Raw genomic sequence first — 23459 nt, forward strand, 5'->3', positions numbered from 1 at the left:
ACTGCCAACCCAAACACATTATTTTTCATCTATATAAAATCTTTATTTTAATACCCTGTTCATCTCCTGAAAATATTCAGTATGGCAACATGAGAAGAAGAGGGTACAATTATAAGAGTACATTTTTTACATTCACAGTTAAGGAGAGTTATACAAACCAGCAGATCTTTAGTGGCTAAGGCTTGTTGTATTAAAAATATATATATATAAATTTTGATGCCTTCTCAGAAGGGCTCTCTCACAAAAATAGTAAAATTATGAAAGATACACACATGGTGATAACTTGAGTAGTTTTCTGAATTCAGCAGTCTATAATGATATTAAAGTTGTTGGTCTAACTACCTACACTGGAAAAACAAGGTGGACAAAGAACATGCATTGCCAAGACTTAGAAATGTAGCTGGGATGAGAGTGGGGAGGGAATTTATTTAGTTCACTTGTATTCATCTTAGCTGGTTGTTTCAGTGAAGAATGAGGTAGGTTCGAAATCAGACATGAAAAAATAGAAACATAACTCTTTTGAGTCATTGCATGATGCTTTCAGCAATCCCAAACTAATTGTTGCCACAACAGCAACAGCTCTTTAATACCAGTTGTTTCATGATGATGTTATATACCCATAGGACAGCATGAATTTTGAGGCTTTAAGCTCCAAGTAACAAGGATAATTTTTATGTGAGAAGTAGTATGGAATACATTGAGAATGTGTGTGAATTGAAAAAGAAATGCATTGCATATGTTGAGAATGACAGGTGATATATTGAACCAGATTTTTTTCCCCTTTTGTTAGAATTTGTTGGAATGGCTGGTCAGCTTAAACTTTGTCTTTTCTTTTTGTTAGATGGAATTTATATGAGGGGATGCCCACACCAGTGAAATCATGAGTTTATCAAAATGCTGTAATCCTGCAAAATTTCCAATGTCATGTCCTTTTAGAAGTTGTTATATAAGTTTGAACAGAATGGTAACATAAACTTCATTAATAAACTCTTCAGTAACCTTAAGAACTATTAAGTAATTGTGGTCAAATTACGTTCTCATGCCACTAAAAGTTTAAAACAAAGAGCTCATAATAAAAGGAACACTTCCAAAATAATCTAAACATTGTACGTAGTTAAATTAAAAAAAATTAAGTAAAGTTTCTTTTTCAAGACCTGGACACTGAGCACCTTGATGCAAATTCTAACTGGTTTGAATTCTAACCATGTCACTTGCTACTTGTGAGTTTCTCTAGACTTCAGGCCTTAATTGGACTAGATGGTAGGGTGGTTTCTTGATTTGTGATAGTAATTTTTTTTTGGACATAAATTTGGTTACAACCCAAGATAAAAACATCTACAAAATTTTCCTCATCATTCTATTTGAACAGTTAAAAAAGATTGATTTGAAATTTGCTTAAAACTTTTGTCTGATAGATATATACTAGTTTGACAAGAAAATGACTTATTCCTTGTGTTTATGTTCTTTCATCTTAGGACATGACAGATAATAGCAACCATCAACTGGTGGTGAGAGCAAAATTTAATTTCCAACAAACAAATGAAGATGAACTTTCTTTTACAAAAGGAGACATCATCCATGTCACAAGAGTAGAAGAAGGGGGCTGGTGGGAGGGCACTCACAATGGCAAAACAGGCTGGTTCCCTAGCAACTATGTACGAGAAATCAAATCAAATGGTAAGTGTTTGATATTTTCACATTTGTAGAACTGTTATTTCCTTAAAGAGGAATAGGAGGAAACTAGGATATAATTAACTAGATTTGCTAACATTTTTTCTGTAGTTTGAATAACTGATTGAATGACTTAATATTTCTGGTTTGGTTTTCTATTTGTCAAGTGGAATTTATTGTACCATATCAATGTACAGACTGCTGAACTAAAAAGCTACATGAATGTAAGATTATACTTTCAAAAAAGTAATGATTTAAAAATCTGTATGTAATATTTTGAAGAGCTTATTTTTCAAGATGGGGAATTACCTTACTGTTACTCTTTTTTAAAGTTAATTCTTAATAATATTTCCAGATTAATCTTTAGGTACAGATTTGATCATTATATCTCTTAGAACTCTAGTCATTCCTTATTGCCCTTTTAAAAAAAAACCTTTTAAAACTCCCCTTTATAAAAATCTTTGACTTAGTAATAATTATAAGGACAGAAGGACCAGGGTTAGGAAAGTGGGATTAGATTTCTTGTCCAGCGTGACACAGCTAGGAAGTACCTAAGCCCAGATTTGTACTGAGGTCCTCCAGACTTATGTATTCTTTCCACTGAACCACCTAGCAGCTCCTTCCTCATTGCCTTTGTAATTTGACATGTTTATTAAATGTCTCCTGGGGCCAGAACATTGTGCTTTTTCACATACCCTAACTTCAAGTCAAACTAGATTTTCTATTTTCTATTTCCTAAACATGTTCCTGATTTCCATTTTCTGGCTTTATTTTACAAGAAGAGAGACTTTTTGAGATTGAAGGTAATGCATTCTATGCATGAGGGATAGCTAAGTACAATACATAGATATGGGATATTGAATATTATGTGTGATGAACAGATAAAGACCAGTTTGGTTGAATCACAGATTTTATTAGGGATAGTAATATCCAGTGAAGCTGGAAAGCTAGGTTGGGGCCATATTGAATATTGCTTTAAAAGTTAAGCATTTTGCTATTTTGGCCTAGATATAATATGGATTTGCTTGAGAATTATAGTTACATAGTTACATCTGCATTTAAAGAAAATTATTTTTGTATAATTAAAAGACTGTTGCAATAACTTAGGTGAGAAGTGATGAAGGCCTTAAATAAGGTGGTAGCCATGAAGGTAGAGAAAAAGGGGTTAATGCAAAAGGTATTGAGGAAGTAGGAATGGCAAGACATGACACAATCAATTATCCCGATTGAGGGCAATTTAGGTGGTCAAAATATTCTGTAGATTATAATCCTTAGGCATGGGAAAGATAGTGATACTTTCAGCAAAAATAAAGAAAGATGGAAAGGGGGGATGGTTTATAACAGGTGTGCCTTGGAGCCAGTTTTAACTAACAAGTTAATGGCTGAATTTCCAATATGAGCATTTGCACCTCAGAAATGAGAACTGCTTCAAATCAGGGCTTGATTTATTCTTTTATTGTTTAGACTTAAGAAAGAAACAATAATGAATAAAACTTAAATGTATGTGCATGCATTTTTTTCCCCCTCTGGAGAGCATAGTTAAATATTTACTAATATCTCTCTGTGGTGTTCTATCAGAATTGCTTGAGCTCAGTGGAGTATAGCAGAGAAGGCTCAGGGAATGAAGTCATGATCAAGACTAGATACCTGATGACTATAGAGTAGGAGTAGGAGTAGGAGTAGGAGTAGTAATAGTGCTTTATATAAATATATATATATATATATATATAAATATAAATAAAGCTTTAAAATTTACAGAGTTTTTATATCTATTTTTATCATTTGAGTTTATATCCCTGCTTTAGGGGGAAAGAAGACTTTAGTTTTAGACATGTTGAATTTAAGATGACGCTGGAACATCTAGTTTCAAATATTCACATTGTACTTGATACTCTAGATTTTTATTATCTTCTGTAACAGACTTTAAACTCCATCAGGGAAATTACTATGTCTTAGTCATTTTTTTTTCACTCTGAAACACAGCACAGAGTTTTGCACAGAGTAGTCACTTAAAAACTACTTATATAATGACTAAATGAATGTGAAGGCATTCAACATGAATTTAAGTTTCTTTGCATCTGTATTCTTATAGCCAGCCACAATTTACTTGTTTGTTTTTTATTTTTATTTTTATTTGTTTTTTTCTTTGTTATTTTTTTATTTGGTAAATTTCAAACATTATTCCTTGGTTACAAAGCTCATTTTCTATTCCTTCCTCCCTTCCCCCCACCCCTCCCATAGCCAACGTGCTATTCCACTGGGTATAACGTGTCCTTAAGCAGAATCCATTTCCATGTTGTTGGTATTTGCAATAGGATGTTCATTTAGAGTCTACAACCCCAGTCATATACCCCTCGAACCATGTAATCAAGCAGTTGTTTTTCTTTGGTGTTTTTATTCCCAAAGTTTTTCCTCTGAATGTGGATAGTGTTCTTTCTCATAGATTCCCTCCGGGTTGTTCAGGGACATTGAATTGACACTAATGGAGAAGTCCATTACGTTTGATTGTACCACAGTGTATCAGTCTCTGTGTACAATATTCTCTTGGTTCTGCTCCTTTCGTTCTGCATCACTTCCTGGAGGTCAATCCATTTCACATGGAATTCCTCCACTTTATTATTCCTTTGAGCACAATAATAGTATTCCATCACCAAAAGATACCACACTTTGTTTAGCCATTCCCCAATTGAAGGGCATCCCCATATTTTCCAATTTTTTGCCACTACAAAGAACGCAGCTATGAATATTCTTGTTTAAGACTTTTTCTTTATTATCTCTTTGGGGTACAAACCCAGCAGTGCTTTGGCTGGATCAAAAGGCAGACAGTCTTTTAGTGCCCTTTGGGCATAGTTCCAAATTGCCCTCCAGAATGGTTGGATCAATTCACAGCTCCACCAGCAATGCATTAATGTCCCAACTTTGCCACATCCCCTCCAGCATTCATTACTTTCCATAGCTATACTTTCCATGTTAGCCAATCTGCTAGGTGTGAGGTGATACCTCAGAGTTGTTTTGATTTGCATCTCTCTGGTTATAAGAGATTTAGAGCACTTTTTAATGTGCTTATTAATGGTTTTGATTTCTTTGCCTGAAAATTGCCTATTTATGTCCCTTGCCCATTTATCAATTAGAGAATGGCTTGATATTTTGTACAATTGATTTAGCTCTTTGTAAATTTGAGTTATTAGACCTTTGTCAGAGGTTTTTGTTATGAAGATTGTTTGCAGTTTATTTCCCTTCTGATTTTGGTTACATTGATTTTGTTTGTACAAAAACTTTTTAATTTGATGTAGTCAAAATTATTTACTTTACATTTTTTGACTCTTTCTAAGTCTTGCTTGGTTTTAAAATCTTTCCCTTCCCAAAGATCTGGCAAGTAAAACTATTCTGTGTTCACCTAATTTACTTATAGTTTCCTTCTTTATATTCAAGTCATTCGTCCATTCTGAGTTTATCTTGATGTAGGGTGTGAGGCGTTGATCTAAGCCTAATCTCTCCCATACTGTCTTCCAATTTTCCCAGCAGTTTTTATCAAATAGTGGATTTTGGTCCCAAAAGCTGGTATCTTTGAGCTTGTCATAGACTGTCTTGCTGAGGTCACTTACCCCAAGTCTATTCCACTGATCCTCCTTTCTGTCTCTTGGTCAGTAGCAAATTGTTTTGAAGGCCACTGCTTTATAGTGTAGTTTGAGATCTGGTACTGCAAGGCCACCTTCCTTTGTATTTTTTTCCTCATTTCCCTGGATATCCTTGATCCTTTGTTCTTCCAAATGAACTTTGTTATGGTTTTTTCTAATTCAGTAAAAAAGTTTTTTGGAAGTTCGATAGGTTTGGCACTAAATAAACATATAAGTTTGGGTAGGATGGTCATTTTTATTATGTTAGCTCGTCCTACCCATGAGCAGTTAATGTTTTTCCAATTGCTCAGATCTAGTTTTAGTTGTATGGAAAATGTTTTGTAGTTGTGTTCATATAGTGCCTGTATTTGTCTTGGCAGATAGATTCCTAAATATTTTATATTGTCTAAGGTGATTTTGAATGGAATTTCTCTTTCTAATTCCTGCTGCTAAGATGTGTTGGAGATATATAGAAATTCTGATAATTTTTGTGGGTTTATTTTGTATCCTGCAACTTTGCTAAAGTTGTTGATTATTTCGACTAGCTTTTTAGTTGATTCTCTAGAACTCTTTAAGTAGACTAGCATATCATCTGCAAAGAGTGATAGCTTGGTCTCTTCATTGCCAATTTTAATACTTAAAATTTTTTTTTCTCTGCTACTGAGAGTGTTTCTAGTACAATATTAAATAATAGAGGTGATAATGGGCAGACTTTTTTCACTCCTGATCTTATTGGGAAGGCTTCTAGTTTATCCCCATTGCAGATCATGTTGGCTGATGGTTTTAGATATATACTGTTCATTATTTTTAGGAAAGACCCTTCTATTCTTATACTTTCTAATGTTTTCAATAGGAATGAGTTGTATTTTGTCAAAGGCTTTTTTTTTTCTGCATCTATTGATAATCATGTGATTTTTGTTGGTTTGCTTGTTGATATGGTCAGTTATATGGATGGTTTTCCTGATATTCAACCATCCTTGCATTCTTGGTATAAATCCCACCTGATCATAGTGAATAGTCCTCCTGATCACTTGCTCAAGTCTTTTTGCTAGTATCGTATTTAAGATTTTTGCATCTATGTTCATTAAAGAGATTGGTCTATAGTTTTTTTTTTCTCTGTTTTTGACCTGCCTGGCTTTGGAATCAGTACCATATTTGTGTCATAAAAGGAATTTGGTAGAACTCCCTTTTTGCTTATTATGTCAAATAATTTGTATAGTATTGGGATTTAGCTGTTCTTTGAATGTTTGATAGAATTCACTTGTGAATCCATCAGGCCCTGTGGATTTTTTTCTTAGGGAGTTCTTTGATGCCCTGTTCGATTTCTTTTTCTGATATGGAATTATTTAACAATTCTATTTCTTCTTCTGTTAATCTAGGCAATTTATGTTTTTATAAATATTCATCCATATCACCTAGACTAGCATATTTATTGCCATATAATCGGGCAAAATATTTTTTAATGATTGCCTTAACTTCCTCTTCATTATAGGTGAGTTCTCCCTTTTCATCTATGATACTATTAATTTGGTTTTATTCTTTCCTTTTTTTTTTAATTAGATTGACCAGTACTTTGTCTATTTTGTTTGTTTGTTTTTCAAAATATCAGTCTAGTCTTATTTTTTTGTTCAATAGTTCTATCACTTTTGATTTGATTAATTTCTCCCTTAATTTTTAGGATCACTACTTTGGTTTTCTTCTGGGTTTTTTAATTTGTTCGTTGTCAAGTTTTTTGATTTGCATGTCCAAATCATTAACGTCTGTCCTCCCTAATTTGTTAATATATGAGCTCAAGGATATAAATTCTCCCCCCCCCCCCCCCCCCCGGGTACTGCTTTGGCTGCATCCCATAGAGTTTGAAAGGATGTCTCATCATTGTCATTTTCTTCAATGAAATTATTAATAGTTTCTATGATTTGTTCTCTAACTGATTTTGGAGAATCATATTTTTAAATTTCCAATTAATTTTTGATTTAGCTCTCCATGTACCCTTACTGATCATTATTTTTGTTGTTTTATGATCTGAAAAGGTTGCGTTTGTTATTTCTGCTTTCCTGCTGTTGTATGCCATGTTTTTATGACTAGTATATGGTCAATGTTTGTGAATGTGCCATGTGCTACTGAAAAGAAGGTGTATTCCTTTTTGCCCCTATGTATTTTTCTCCATATATCTACTAACTCTAATTTTTCTAAGATTTCATTCACCTCTTTTACCTCTTCCTTATTTATTTATTTATTTATTTGGTTTATCTAAATTTGATAGTGGTAGGTTCAGGTCTCCAACTAGTATAGTTTTACTATCTATTTTCTCCTTCAATTCTACTAGTTTTTCCATTTGAAATTTGGGTGCTCTACCATTGGTGCATACATGTTGATTAGTGATATTTCCTCATTTTCTATACTCCCTTTTATCAGGATGTATTTACCTTCCCTATTCCTTTAATCAGGTTTATTTTTTCTTTGTCTTTGTCAGATATCATGATTGCAAATCCTGCCTTCTTTCTATCAGTTGAGGCCTAATATTTCTTGCTCCAACCTTTAATTCTGACCTTGTGCGTATCTACCCTCTTCATGTGTTTTTCTTGTAGACAACATGTGGTAGAATTTTGGATTCTAATCCACTCTCTTATTCGTCTACGTTTTATGGGTGAGTTCGTCCCATTCATGTTCAAAGTTATGATTGTCACTTGTGAATCCCCTAGCATTTTGATATCCTCTCCTTGTTCTGTCCTTTCTTCTTTTGCTATATTCTATTAAACCAATTGTTTACTTTTAATCAATCCCTCTAATCCCCTCCCTTAATATGCTTCCCTTTTTGGTCCCTCCCTTTTTGTTTCCTTCTAGTTTTTTTAGGGTTTGTTAAATTCTCTCCATTTTTGTATTCCCTCTCCCCTTAGTTTTCCCTTCTCCCTTATTGTGTAGGAAAAGATAGAATTCAATATCCCAATGGATCTAGATGCTCTTCCCTCTCAAAGTTGATTTCACTGAGAGTAAGGTTTAAGTATTACCTATTAGCACTCTCTTCCTCTCCTTCTTATAAGAGTATTCTTCCCCTCCCCTTCCCATATGTATCTTTGTGTGAAAAAGATTATTATATTTATTTTATTTCTTCAAGTATCTCTTGGTATCATCCTCGATAATCCCCCCTACCCTTTTTCTTTTTTTGTATATTATCTTATAGCCCTTAATGCCCCAATCTTTTCCTATGAGTGATTTTTCTAATTACTATAATAATGAATACAATTTTTGAGAGTTCTAAATAACATTTTCCCCATATATTAATATATATGTAAAATTTTATCTAATTGTAGCCCTTAAAGAAGAGAGTTTGAATAAAAAAACAAACATTTTTCTCCTTTTCCCTCTCTTTCTTATTTACCTTTTCATGTTTCTCTTGATCTTTGTGTTTGGATATTAGACTTTCCACTTAATTCTGGTCTTTTCTTTACAAATACTTGGAAATCTTCTATTCTGTTGAATTCCCATACTTCTCCCTGGAAGTATATAGTCAGTTTTGATGGATAGGTGATTCTTGGTTGATGACCCAGTTCTCTTGCCTTTCTGAATATCATGGTCCAGGCTTTGAGGTCCTTCAGTGTGGAAGCTGCCATATCTTGTGTGATCTGGATTGGTGTTCCATGGTATCTGAATTGTCTCTTTTTGGCTTCTTGTAGGATTTTCCCCTTAGCTTGAATGCTTTGGAATTTGGCAGTTATATTCCTGGGTGTTGTCTTTTGGGGATTTAGTGTAGAGGGTGTTATTTGAACTCTTTCAATGTCTATTTTGCCCCCTTGTTCGAGAAAATCAGGGCACTTTTCTTGGATGATTTCTTGTAGTATGATATCAAGATTTCTCTTTATTTCTGGTTTTTCAGGTAGTCCAATGATTTTCAAATTGTTTCTTCTTCCTCTGTTTTCCTGATCTGTCACCTTGTCAGTGAGATATTTTGTGTTTTCTTCTATTTTGTCAGTCTTTTCACTTTGCTTTATTAATTCTTGCTGCTTTGCAAGTTTGTGAGTTTCCAGTTTCTCAATTCTGGTCTTTAAGGCCTGGTTTACTGCTTTAACCGTTTGGTTTTCTGCTATAATTTTTTGATTTTCTTTTTGAACCATTTCCAACTTCTCTTGCCAGAAGGCTTTCATTTTTTTATAAACGCCAATTTAAATTCCTCCAGAGCTTGTGGACAATTTCCATTTTTTAAAGACGATTTTGTCTTTGTTTGAATTTCCTCCTGTATTTTCTCTGTAGCCTTGGGTTTTGCTCCGTAAAAATTTTCGAAGGTCACTGCCTGGTTTTTGTTTTTCTTGGAAGGTTTTTGTTGGTCCTGTGCACAATTAGCCATTACTGTGGTGGTTTTACCTTCTCTTTTTAGTTAGAAATCTGAATGAACTGGGCAGGTTCTCTGTGTATGGAGTTAAGGAGCAAGGATTTTGCTTTGAGGCAAGCTCTCGAGTCTCTGCAGTCTTCCTGGGGACTCCCAGGGTCTGAGCTCCCCTGCCTGCCGGGGTTTCAGGTGTATCTTCTCTCTGGGTAGGTCTTTGGTGGTCTTAGTGAGCTCCAAAGGACCTAGAGGTGCCCCTTGCTCAGTCTAGAGGTGCCCCTCTCTCACTCGTTCTTTCTGGCACGGGCTGGTTCTGACTCTGGCTCCGTAGGTGGGTTGGGGGAGGGTACATCGGCTCATGGCTGGGAGCTTTTTCACCCTCTTATAGTGTTGAAATGCTCAAATCCCACGTACCTTCAATGCTGCGCCCAACTGTAAGCTCCCTCCGTTCTTATTAAAGTTGTTTTTATGGTCTTTTGAGGTAGTTTATATTGGTGGGTGCTGGGGAGATGAAGCGTCCTGCGTCTAGACTGCTGCCTTGCTTACCCGGAAGCATATTGTTTATTTTTAAATGAGCATTCATATAGGATTAGGAGGCAATTAAAATAATTAGGATTTTGGCTTAATAAACTTTTTTTGGTGTCAGTTATCTTTTCTGATCTATATGTACTTATTTCATTTCCTTTCATTTTCTGAAGTAGAAGCATGTTTATAATTTATCTAACTATATTCATATTCATAGCCATCTATTAATAGATAGATAGATGTAATTGTTACTTCATATTATACTGACTTTGTTTCTGTGAGTCTTCTACTTACCTCTGCTTTGGATTTTGGAGGGGTATTGTAGTATGCTGTTTTTCTCTTTATTTGTACCTGAATTAGGTGGAATTGATTCATTATTTATTCGCTTAAGGGAATAGAATGAGATTCTTTTCTTTCTGATGACATGTAGATATAATTTTTAATTAATGAATAATATAAGCCTAAGGATACAAGTTAGAAAAACCTAATGGAATTATCAGTAGACTTCTTTTTAATTATTCAGTGACCTTTTTCCTGTTTTACTTGTTATTTGAATATAACAGAGTAATTCTTGGAAATATGACCAAAAGCACTGGACAAATTTGAGTATAATATATAAGGTTATATGCTAAAAAATATCCAGAGTGATTCAAAAGAAACAGGCCAAGATTTTAAAGTAGAATTTAAAAGGAGAAATTTAGATGGAAGGGTATAGGAAGTTAGCCAACATAAGGAAGAATTTTTTAAATAATAGAGCCATTCAAAATTGGGATTAATTTCAATTTAATAATTATTTTTAGGGACTCTCTTTGTGCAGATTACTATGTGAGGTGCTAGGGAAGACACTAAGGAAATGAGACACATTCCTATGTTTCATGAGCCTATAATTGAATAAAGGGCAGCTAGGATACAGTGGATAGAGTGCTGGGTCTGAAGACCGGAAGACTAATCTTTCCGAGTTCAGACCTGGCCTCAATCACTTGTTAGGTTTGTGACCTTGAATCAGTACCTTAAACTCTGCCTCAGTTCTTCATCTGTCAAATGAGTTGGAGAAAGAAATGACAAAATCTAGTGTCTTTGCCAAGGAAAGCCCAAATTGAGTTGTGAAGAATAGATGATGACTGAAATGCAACAACAACATGGAATAAATTGTGTCTCAAACATTATTTCTTCTCAGGCCTTGAACCATAAGGAGTTAACTGAAGTTGGTAACATAAAACATATGCAAAGCATGGAGAATCCAAATAAGAGTAGGAAAAATGAGCTATTGACCACTTTTTAGTAAATTATAAATGAAGGGTAGCTCTTTGGGCCTGTTGGACTTTTTGAATTCCTTTTTGGGCCATTTATATTAGTTAGCATGTGTGCATTCTTAGGGATGTGGATAGTTGTATTTCTTGCTGAATGTTTACGTATTCTAATTGAAATTTTTTATTTTAATAAAAATGTGTGTGTGTGTGTGTGTGTGTGTGTGTGTGTGTGTGTGTGTGTGTATTTTATATCTGCTCCATTGATTTGATCTGTGTTCTGAACTCTTTTTTGTGGGCAGCCTGCAACTAAGACTTTCCTAAGTAGTTTGCTTCCCATAAGGAGATGTGTTCAGCCACAGACTAAGATAACTTCTAGAGGATATTCTTTCATTGGATGATTGCTTGACCTAAATGATCCTTTTTGGTTCTAATTTTATGATTTAAAAAAAATATATGGTTTGGTAGTGAAGGGAGATAAGGGAAATAATTTTATTACCCATTCTTTTGTATTCATGAGTCACCGTCTTTGAAGAGATACAGAATATGACAACTTACAAGAAGGCTTGAAGACATCATTCTGGAAATGTATTATTGGAAAAGGAGCTAGACTGGTTGTATAGTGAAGGAATAACAGCTGTACCTCTTTAGTTGTACTGGGAGTCACAAAATGTTAAATGACTCAGAGGAATCTCACCTCCACCTCTACAAAGATAGAGACGGGCAGATAGACACATAAATAAACCTAATGAAACAAATAGGTTAAAAAAAATTAAAAGGGACCCTCATGCAATGCAAGATTAATATTGGTAGATCACTGTTGGGGAGAGAGAAGGATTGAACTGAGTGTGGAAGGTGTTCACTTAGGGGCATGACCACAGAGTTGAAGAAACAATTCCCTGGTATCTTTTTTTTTTTAAGCCAGTTATTCTTGCCAAGGCATTGCTAAGTTCAGTCATTAATACCTTGTGAAAGAATACAATTATCAGCAGTTTTTGGTGTCTAGCTTTGAGTCTTTGCTGCTGGTCCTAGTTACTGATCTAGGTTTATTTCTTCTATGGGAAGATGTAATCCATAACCCTTAAGAATGATATCACTGCTTTGAAAGAGTTTGAAAAAGCACATGATAGAAGACTTAAGGTCAAGTTGAATATAATGGAATGAGCTAAAAATAGTAATAAATAGGGTGGATAGGAGGAGGGTAAAATGGAATAATTATCTCATATAAAAGAGGTATGAGTGAAAGAATTGTCACAGAGAAGGGAAGGAAAGGGTGGAAGTCTGGTAGTCTTATAACCCTATTCTGATCAGGTCTGAATTAAAGAGTGAATAACATATATAATGAGAAGGTTAAATTTTTTAAAAAAAAAATATCTTTACTTACAGAGAATCAGGAGAGTGAGGGGATAGGATAAGGGAGGAACTAAGACAGTGATGATGAACCTTTTAGTGATGAAGTGTTCCACCCTTCTCCCCCAAGTGCTGTGACCAAACACTCCCACCCCCCACCAGGGGAGGGAGGAAGTGCTCCCATTGTACTACTGGGCATAGGGGTGGGTGAAATGAGGAATGCCTCCAGTAAGTGTAGAGAGGGTGCTCCCCTCCAGCTCTGCTGCCTGTGTGCTTCCATTGGCTGCTGGACAGATGGGTGGGGGAATGTAAAAAAATGTCATCAGGCACAGTGGAGAAGGGGGGGGGGCAGCTCTGCCTGAGTCCCTCTGCCTTTCTAATAGCAAACTCTTTGGGGGGGACATTGACTGAGTGAGCACAGAGAGAGCTCTGTGTGCCATCTTTGGCACCTGTGCCATAGGTTCACCATCACTGAACTGGTACTAAGGGACTAAGAGAAGGAAGTTTGGATTAAGAGAAAAGAGGGCAAAGGGATTCCTAGAAGGGAATACATATAAAGAAATAGAAAGGCAAAGTGAAGGTATAAGGGAAGGATTCTTGTAAGGGTGGATAGAATAAGAACTAGGAGGCAAGAGGGAAGGAGTAAGGAAAGGAACATTATAAAGGTGGATTAATTTAGAATTAAGAGGGCAAGGGGAGAGGGCAAGGAAGGGACTCTAGGATGGAGTGCGGATTGGAGATATAGATAGAGGTCAGAAGAAATTGGAGTTCTGAGGAGGACTAGGTCAAAAGGAGATAGAGAGAAGGGCAACAGTGAGAAGATTAGAATGAAGGAAATATGTAACTAGTAATTAAACCTTTGAATAGAAATGGGATGAATTCAATCATAAAACAGAAACACAGAACAGAATGGCTCAAAAACCAGAACCTGAAAGCATGTTATTTATAGGAAAGACACTTGAAAATGATGGACACAGTAAAAATAAAGAGCTGAAGCAGAATATACTATACCTCAACTGATAAAAAGAAAGTAGAGGTACCAGTCATGATCTCTGGAAAAGTAAAAGCTAAAATAGATTTAATCAAAAGAGATAAACAGGGAAACTACAATATGTTAAAAAGTACCATAAAGAAAAAAGCATTATCAATATTAACCCTATATGTACCAAATATTATAGTATCCAGCTTTTTAAAGGAAAAGCTATATGAGTTACAGGTGTAAATAGATAACAAAATAATAATGGGAAACTTCAACTTTCCTCTCTCAGAATTAGAGAGATCTAACCAAAAAATAAATAAGAAAGATGTCAAGGAGATGTATAGAATCTTAGATAAGTTAACTATGATAGCCATCTGGAGATAATTGAAAAGGAATAGAAAAGAGATTACCTTCTTAGCAGTATATGGTACCCTTACAAAAATTGACCACATTGAGAGGGCTCAGAAACATTAGATTAAATGTAGAAAAGCAGAAATATGAAATACATCCTTTTTTGGACCATAATGTAATAAAAATTATATGTAATTGGGGACTATGGAAACACAAAATAAAAATTAATTGGAGACTAAATAACTTTATATTAAAGAATCTGTGGGTTAAGGAACAAATCATAGGAAAAATAATTTTATTAAAAAGAAAATAGTAAGACAAAATACCAAAACCTATGGAGTACAACAAAAGCCTTAATTAGAGGAAAATTTATATACTTAAATTCTTATAACAATAAAATAGATAAGAGATCAATGAATTTGGAATAAAATTTAAAAAGCTAGAAAAAGCACACATTAAAAAATCTCAACTAAACACCAAATTTGAAATCCTAAAAATGAAAGGTGAGATAAATAAACCATTGAATTAATAATAAAACTGGGATCAAAGAATTAGTTAATATGATTAGAAAGATGACAGAATCATGACCCTGGGGAAATTACTTAATCTTTGTTAAGGTTACTCTTTATTGCTCTTCTGCCTTGGAACCAGTACACAATATTGATTCAAAGATGGAAGGTAAGAGTTTAAAGAAAGGAAAGATAGAGAATCACTAGCATTAAAAATGAAAAAGGTGAATATACCACCAACTAATATTAAGTTAAAGCAATTATATTAGGAGTTATTTTGCTCATTTATATGTTAACAAATTTAACAACATAAGTGTAACAGAGGAGTCCATACACAAATATGACGTACCTAGACTATCAGAGGAGGAAATCGAATATCTAAATAAACCTGTTTTAGAAAAAGAAATTGGACAGGTAATAATTGTACTCCTTAAAAAAATACATCAGTGCCTAATGCATTTACAAGTGAATTCTACTAAACATTTAAAGATCAGCTAATTCCATTTTGAACACATTGTTGAAATAATATGTAAAAAAGACATCCTATCAAACTTCTTTTTCTAAAACACATTTAGTGCTGATACCTCAACCAGAAAGAGAAAAAGCAGAAAAAAAAATCATAGACCAGTGTCATTGATGAATGTAGATGCAAAATTCCTAAATAAAATACTGGCTACTAGACTATAACAATATATCACAAAGATTATACATTGTGATCAACTAAGATTTATACCAGGGATATAGGGGTGGTTTAATAAAAGGAAACCCTCAACAGAATTGATTATTTTAATAATAGAAATCATAATTATATCAACAGAAGCAGGAAAAATCTTAGACAAAAATACAACATTCATTCCTGTTAAAAATCCTTGAAAGCATAGATATAAATGGAATTTTTCTTAAAATGATATGAAGCATTATCTGAAATCATCAGCAGGTATTATTTGTAATGAGAATAAGCAGAAAACCTTCCCAGTAAGATCAGGGATAAAACAAGAAAGCCCATTATCATCATTATTATTTAATATGATCTTAGAAATGTAAGCAATAACAATAAGAGAAGAAAAAGAAATAGAAGGAACCAGAATGGGCAAAGATATAATAAAACAATATCTTTTTGCATATAATATAATGGTATATGTGAAAAATCCTAGAAAGTCAACTAAAAAGTTGGTTGAAACTATCAGTAATTTTAGGATATAAAATAGACCCAAACAAATCATCATCATTTTTATCTATTACTATCAAAGACCTGGAGGAAGAGATAGAGATACCCCATTTAAAATAACTACAGACAGAATAAAATACTTGGGTGTATATCTGCCAAAACAAATCCATGAACTACATGAACATAATATAATAATAAAATAATTTTTACACAAATAAAGTCAGAATTAAATTATTGGAAAAATATTAATTGTTCATATGTGGGCAGCTCCAGTATAATTAAAATGACAATTCTACCTAATCTACTTATTCATTGCCATCCCAATTAAGTGACCAAAAAATTATTTCATAGAGTTAGAAAAAATGACAAAATTCATTTGGTAGAACAAGAGATCAAGAATATCAAAAGAATTAGTGAAAAAATGTAAAGGAAGGAGAAGTCTAGCAGTTTTATCTAGCAGTAAAATCTACTAGATTTTAAACTGTTTTATAAAGCAGTAGTTCTCAAAACCATCTGATAATGACTAAGAAATAGAAAGGTAGATCAATGGAACAGAACAGACATATAACAAATAGTAGTAAAAGATTATAGTAACCTTGTATTTGACAAAAGTATTACTCTAACTATTTGGGGTTAAGAACTAGTTGATAAAAATTGTTAGGATAGTTGGAAAATAGCTTCTGCAAATCTTCATCCAATGCCTCTGTTGCAGTCTTTCTTCAATTTACTCATCCACATATAGTTGGAAAATAGTTTGGTAGAAAGTTAGTGTAAACCAGTATCTTACAGTATTCACTGAGATAAAAATGTATACATCACCTAGATATAAAAGGAGAGATCATAAGCAAATGAGAAGAACAGGGAACATATTACCTATCAGATTTAGGGATAGGAGAGGAATTTATGATTAACAAGAGATGGAGAACATTGTGAGATGTAAAATGGATAATTTTTATTACATTAAATTAAAAAAATTTTTTTGACAAAACGAGTCTTAGCTATATCAGGGGATACTGACAAACATTCCAGGGTCCCAAAGGGGTAAGCAGAATGAGATGGGGTGAGGAGAATGAGATGTGGTGATGTCTCAGGGGGGCCAATGAACCTGTTAGCGATCAGAGGCAAGGTTTATTGATCACAGCTAGTATTTTATAGAGAAAGTAATTAGACTAAGGGATTAGGTAATCTTTTTGCATACCTGATGAATGTGAATAATTTATCATTCTTTTACAATAGACTTAGTTTACCTCACTGAATCTAAACAGAGTTTTCTATACGCTGATACATCAATATGTCAATATGTAACTATCTAACCCAATTTCTCAGGGAATGTATAAATCAGTGGGGTTTTTTTTTTTGGAAGAACATTCAGTTTCTGCTGGAAGGGGGTGAAAAGGTGGGGTTTTGGGGCCTCATATGATGCCTTGGCTATATGTTTGACTGTATCTAAGTTATGGCTGTTATTTTCCTGGGGCCTACTCTCTCCACAGTTTTGCTGGATGGGGTATTAGGCTTTCCAGAGCTTTTTTTGATGGTGTCATAGCTAAGATTAGAAGGAAAGTAGAAAAGTGGGAAAATTTTTTGTAGATAGTTTCTTGGTTAGAGGTCTTCCTACGAGAAAAAAAATAAGTCTTCAAAAATTTTTTAAGTTTTTAAATTTATTTTTTCTTTTGGAGCTAAAATTCATGCTACCAAAAATTGATCTGTTATGAATGTTGTTATAGTGATTGGCAGTTGTGTATTATTTTGTTTCTAAAAAGAAATACTAGGATTAACTTAATCTTAATGTCTGGTTTTCATTGTCATGGTGAAATTATATCACAGTGTAGGAGAACAACGAATATGTTCTTGGAATGAGCCTTCATGCTTTTTGTCATGTTATGCAGTGAATTATTTTTAAAGTCTAATCAGTGATTATTTTTCAACTCTATGTTTTTGTAAGGGATTATTTCATACACGGATCATTTTTAGCAGTTTTCCTCAGTGATAGAATATCATGAATGTGAGTCATTATGTAGCTGTTGTACATTGAGTAATTAAACTCAGAAGACCCTATGTCAGTGTGCCGAAAACAAACAAACAGCTAAATAAATAAATAAACAAGCAAATAAATAAATAAAAATAGTGAACGTTACCAAATATATAGGAATAGGAGCCATTCCCTGAGTTGATAAATGGGCAAAATATATGAACAGTTTTTGGATGAAGAAATTAAAGCCAATATCAGTTTATGAAAAATGCTCTAAATCACTACTGATCAGAGAAATGCAAACCAGAATAATTCTGAGATATATCATACCTATCATATTGGCTAAAATGATAAAAGAGCAAAATGACAAATGTTGGAGGGGATGCGGAAAAATGGGGAGAGTAATACACTATTGGTGTATTGTGAATTCCTGAGATCCAGCCATTTTGTAGACCAGTTTGGGATTTTGCTTGAAGAGTAATGGGAACTTTGTATACCCAGCAATACAATACCATTTGTTAAATCTATTTCCCAAGGAGATTAGGGAAAAATGAAAGTGTAGCTTTTGGATTTTTAATCAGTAAAGAATGTGAGGCTATTTCTCCATGCTTTTTAAGAGATCTGTGCATCTGCTAACAAAGAATGGCTTTCTCAACAGCTCCTATGGGGAAAAAAGAGAGCCATCTTTTGCTTATAAAGAGAGTTGTGTGTTCTTTCTGATTGGCCTAAAATCTCTACCTTAAGACCTCTCCTGGTAGTTCCTAATTGGTGGATGTTTATTTTTTTTAAATAATTTTTCCTTTAGAACATTTTCCATGGTTACATGATTCATGATCTCCCTCCCCCTTTACTCCCCCCCCCCCCTTGGAGATGATAAGCAATTCCACTGGGTTATATATGTATCATTGTTCAAAACCTATTTCCATGTTATTCATATTTGCAGTAGAGTGATCTTTTAACTTCAGAACCCCAATCATGTCCCCATCGAACCATGTGATCAATCAGGTTTTTCTTCTGCATTTCTACTCCCACACTTTTTTTCTCATAATTTCCTCTGGATTGTCCTTGGTCATTGCATTGCTGCTAGTAGAAAAGCCTGTTACAATCAATTATGCCACAATGTGTACAGTATTCTGGTTCTGCTCCTTTCACTCTGCATCAGTTCCTGGAGATCTTTCCAGTTCACTTGGAATTGCTCCAGTTCATTATTCCTTTTAGCACAATAGTGTTCCATCACCATCACACAATTTGTTCAGCCATTCCCCAATCGATGCACATCCTCTCATTTTCCAACTTTTTGCCAAAACAAAGAGCATGACTATAAATATTTTTGTACAAGTGTTTTTTCTTATTATATCTGCGGTATAGATCCAGCAGTGGTATGACTGTATCAAAGGGCAGGAATTCTAAATGCCCCTTGCACGTAGTTCCAAATTGCCCTCCATAATGGTTAGACCAATTCATGTTTCAAAAGAGAAAATGGACTTGGGGAGTTCAACTTTTCCCTCATTACTTCATCACAGGAAGATTGGGTCTTTGAGAAGACCCGGAAGACATCATTGGCACATTTTGCCAGTTGGCAGTACTACTATATATATATATATTTTTTTTTTAAACCCTTACCTTCCGTCTTGGAGTCAGTACTGTGTATTGGCTCCAAGGCAGAAGAGTGGTCAGGGCTAGGCAATGGGGGTCAAGTGACTTGCCCCAGGGTCACACAGCTGGGAAGTGTCTGAGGTCAGATTTGAACCTAGGACCTCCTGTCTCTAGGGCTGGCTCTCAATCCACTGAGCTACCCAGCTGCCCCCTGTACTACTATATTTTAAGTGAGTTAAACATGGCTGCTCATCCCCATTCTTAATCTTTCAGTTAGGTCAGGGTTCACCATGGCAAGTCAGCCTTGCCATTAATTCTTTTGTCTTAACAAAAGAAGAAAGGAGCTGACCCAGTTTCATAGCTCCGGGGAGAAATTGGAAGTCAGGAGTTTTTCAATGAGTTTAATTTAAGCCTGATCCTGGAGAGGAGGGTGGGAGGGCTTGGGAGGAAAGGGAAAATTATTTCACAAAAATATCACAAAAATATGTATAGCAGGTCTCTTTGTGGAGGCAAAAAATTGGATATCAAGGGGGTGTCCATCAATTGGGGAATGGCTAAACAAATTGTGGTATATAATTGTGATGTGGATTAGTACTGCACTGTAGGAAATGAAGAACAGATTAATTAAAAAATTTGGAAAGATGTACATGAATTATGAAAAGTGAAACGAGTAGAACCAAGAGAACATTATTTATATAGCTGCAGAACTAATATTTATAGAATAACTTGTGAATGTTCATCTTCAGTGAAAGAACTGATAAATAGAAATGTGAAAGACATTTATACACTCATACACAATCTTCTTGTCAGGCAATGCTTTCTATGGTATGGGGAGGGGAATAAGGGAATGATAGATCTGGGAATAAATTCCTAAAAAAATTAGTTAAAGAAAGAGCTCATTAATAGTGTTGAGAGGTATTTGAATTCATTGATGATATTGGAAATCAGTTTATAAAGGGTTGAAGACTGAGTGAGAGGAAAAATGGAGGCAATGTGTCCCTTTTCTAATTTGGCTGAGAGGGGCAAGAAGATAAAAGAAGATAGCTTGAGGGGATGATAAGGTTTAGATCAGGGTTAAAAAAAAATTTTTTTTTTTAAGTATGAGGAGGGAGCTTTGGGACTGTTTAAAGGTTGTAGGGAAGGAACCAGTATTGAGATTATATAGAGAAAAAAGGGATAATTTGGTTACAATTTGGAGAAGACAAGAGAGAATAGAATCAGCTCCCATGATGAGTTGACTTTGTCAAAGAGAGGACAACCTCATTGTCAGAGATTGGAGAAAAGGAGGAGAATATGGGGTCAGGGAAGGGTAGATGATGTTCAGTGGTTCTGAGGAAGGGATAGGAGATAGCTTATGGTGAATGGCCTAAATGTTTTCAGTAATGTAAAAGGCAAAGCCATCATGTGAAGATGGTAGGAACAAGGGGAGCTGCAGAAAACTTGAGAAAAGGGAAGATTTGGAATACATTCCTTTGGGAGTGAAATAAAGAATCAGGGAAGACTAGAAAGACTTATTACAATAAGTGCATATTTGAAATTAAACTACATAAATTTGTCTATTCAGTCTGTGTAGTTGTATGACTTTCTCCAGCTTCATTAAGAAGGTGAAAAGAAGCAGAGGATAATGGGGTATGAATAATCCAGGGCTAGGGTTTAGTAAGAAATGAGTGGTCAGGGGGAAGCTGGGTAGCTCAGTGGAGTGAGAGCCAGTCCTAGAGACAGGAGGTCCTGGGTTTAAATCTGGATTCAGACACTTCTGAGCTGTGTGACCCTCAGCAAGTCATTTAACTCCCATTGCCTAGCCCTTACCACTCTTCTGCCTTGACTGAAGGTAAGGGTTTAAAAAAATAAAAAGAGTGGTCAAAAGGCCAGTTTTGTTCATTGTCTCTGAGTGGTAGAAGCCTTGAAGGTCTCTTAAGAGAACCAAAGAGTAGATTTAGGAGGGTTTAAGCATAGTGAGAGATGGAGTGATAGTTTATAGTCATTGTTGTTCTTTGCTCATTTCTTGGGGGAAAACCTGGGTTGAGCTTTTGTCCTCTTAAATCCTTTGGCTGCTTTCATAGCTCATAATTACTGTGCTCCCATTATTGAGGTTATCTGGAATTGTCTGCTTTGCTACCTTCCTGTTCTGATCCCTGCAAATTCATGACCTACATCTGTTGATCTGTCCCTGGTTGGGAAGCTCAATAGACTGCTGTTTGACTCAGACCTGTAGGCTTCCCTTTGCTCTGGGACTCCTGCCCTGGTTATTCCACTATTCCATTTCAGGCTTCTACTCCGGACTATTCTTTTTTTTTTTTTTAATCTCTAGCACTTAGCACAGTAGTCTCTTAATAAATGTTTATTGATTGTGCTGTTCCTAGGATCAAAGCCACAGTTACTGTGCTTAATTCGCATATAGTTAGGGCCCCCCAATAATTTTTTTTTGACACTGCCAGTAAAAGCTTTAATAACATTACACACTTAAAAAAGCACTTTCATTTTAGACACTGCTGAAGTCCAATGTGTCAAGAATAACACTAGTTTAGAGAGAAAACTTCATGTGGACACTGAACTCAGTAGAGAATGCACACACCAACACCCACCCACAAGACAAGGGGAGAGAGCCTACTGTAAATTCTTTATTTTTACATATACACAGAGGACACAAGAAAGTACAACGAAACAAAGGTTTCTTAGGTCACGTAATCATGTTTTTCCAAGCATGTATGGACTTTGGCACAAAGCAAGCCCAAACTACTCTGATCCCTCTTAGCTCCAAGATTTAGATGGGAAATAACTGAAACTAAAAATATTGTGCCAGATGCCACCCAGAAAGATACTGTATAGACTCCAGGGTCTATATATGATGACTCCATCTATAATGACTCCTTTCTGTCATCCTTTTGTATGGATGCCCCCTTAACTAGGAAATGGGTTCTGGGCAACAGAGCGGCCTGATGCTACCTGTTCCTGTGCTAGTTCAGAAATCTCTGGGGATTTCCTCATGCCCTGGTGCTTCCTGGCCTGAGGCCCAGGCTTCTTTCAGTCCCTGCAGAGGTTCCACTGGCAGAGATCAGCCATCAGGATAGGCTGACTATACTCATAAAGATGCTGGTCTCATTGGAAGGAAACTTTTTTTGGAGATAATTGGAGAAGTAACAATCCTATGTTTAAAGAGCCTGCTTGAGCAAGGTTGTCTTGCTCCTTAGTGCCACCTATGGTTGAGAAGGAGGAAAACCTTCAGAGTCCTGCTCTAACATTGCTTGTTACTACCCTGTATTGTTAAGGAAAGGAAAACTCTTCAAAACTCAGAAAATAGATGTGAATAGCTTTGTGTATCACAGACTTAAGGAGTAATTCCTTTTCACTGAAAAATATAATATTGCATAAGTCCTCAGCCAGGGGAGCAGAACTGGGGCTCTGCAGTTCCTGGGCTGAGGCTGTTAAAAAAAATTCCCAGGTATCACCTTACTTCCCTTACCTCCCCACTTTAGAGAAGGTTGACTAGTTGACTAGTATTGTTTTTCTTTTTGTTAGTGAATATTCCACGATTAAGTGGTTATTGGCTCTTACATCATTGTGTCATCCTGGCTTATTTGTTTAACTGAGAAACACATCACTGGGGGGCTCAGGAGGTGTGGTCGGAAGTTTTAGCTGTATTTTTCCTCACACCAGGGTTGCCACCAAGATCCTAAGAAAGAGTGATAGCAGGGTAGCACCTATTTTACTTTATTTTTTTTTAAACCCTTACTTTCTGTCTTGGAGTCAATATTGTGTATTGGCTCCAAGGCAGAAGAGTGGTAAGGGCTAGGCAATGGGGGTCAAGTGACTTGCCCAGGGTCACACAGCTGGGAAGTGTCTGAGGTCAGATTTGAACCCAGGACCTCCCATCTCTAGGCCTGGCTCTCAATCCACTGAGCTACCCAGCTGCCCCAGTAGCACCCATTTTAGATAAACAGTACAACCTATTAGCATGGATTCAGGTAGGGTGAGAGAGCCTAGTCTAGCCCAGAGAAACAGGTAGAGAAGTAGAAGTGGGAGTTCTGTGCCATACCCATACTACATTAGTATCTAATCTCTTCTCTTCTCTCTTCTCTCTTCTCTCTTCTCTCTTCTCTCTTCTCTCTTCTCTTCTCTCTTTTATTTTGGAAAGAGCTTGCATATTACAGTGGAA

At 35.4% G+C, this 23459-nt stretch overlaps 1 protein-coding gene across 10 annotated transcripts in view; it reads left to right on the top strand.

Annotated features, from left to right (window-relative positions):
* The window catches only part of ARHGEF7 (Rho guanine nucleotide exchange factor 7), a 381786-nt gene that overhangs the window by 154075 nt on the left and 204252 nt on the right, over positions 1–23459 (top strand). For all 10 annotated transcript variants that reach the window (XM_056807964.1, XM_056807962.1, XM_007501282.2 and 7 more), the window contains one exon: positions 1476–1677. In XM_056807964.1, the coding sequence (XP_056663942.1) occupies positions 1476–1677 (202 nt within the window). The remainder of the gene's footprint in view (positions 1–1475; positions 1678–23459) is intronic.

This window comes from Monodelphis domestica, chromosome 8, assembly GCF_027887165.1.
Source record: "Monodelphis domestica isolate mMonDom1 chromosome 8, mMonDom1.pri, whole genome shotgun sequence".
NCBI classification, from domain to species: Eukaryota; Metazoa; Chordata; class Mammalia; order Didelphimorphia; family Didelphidae; genus Monodelphis; species Monodelphis domestica.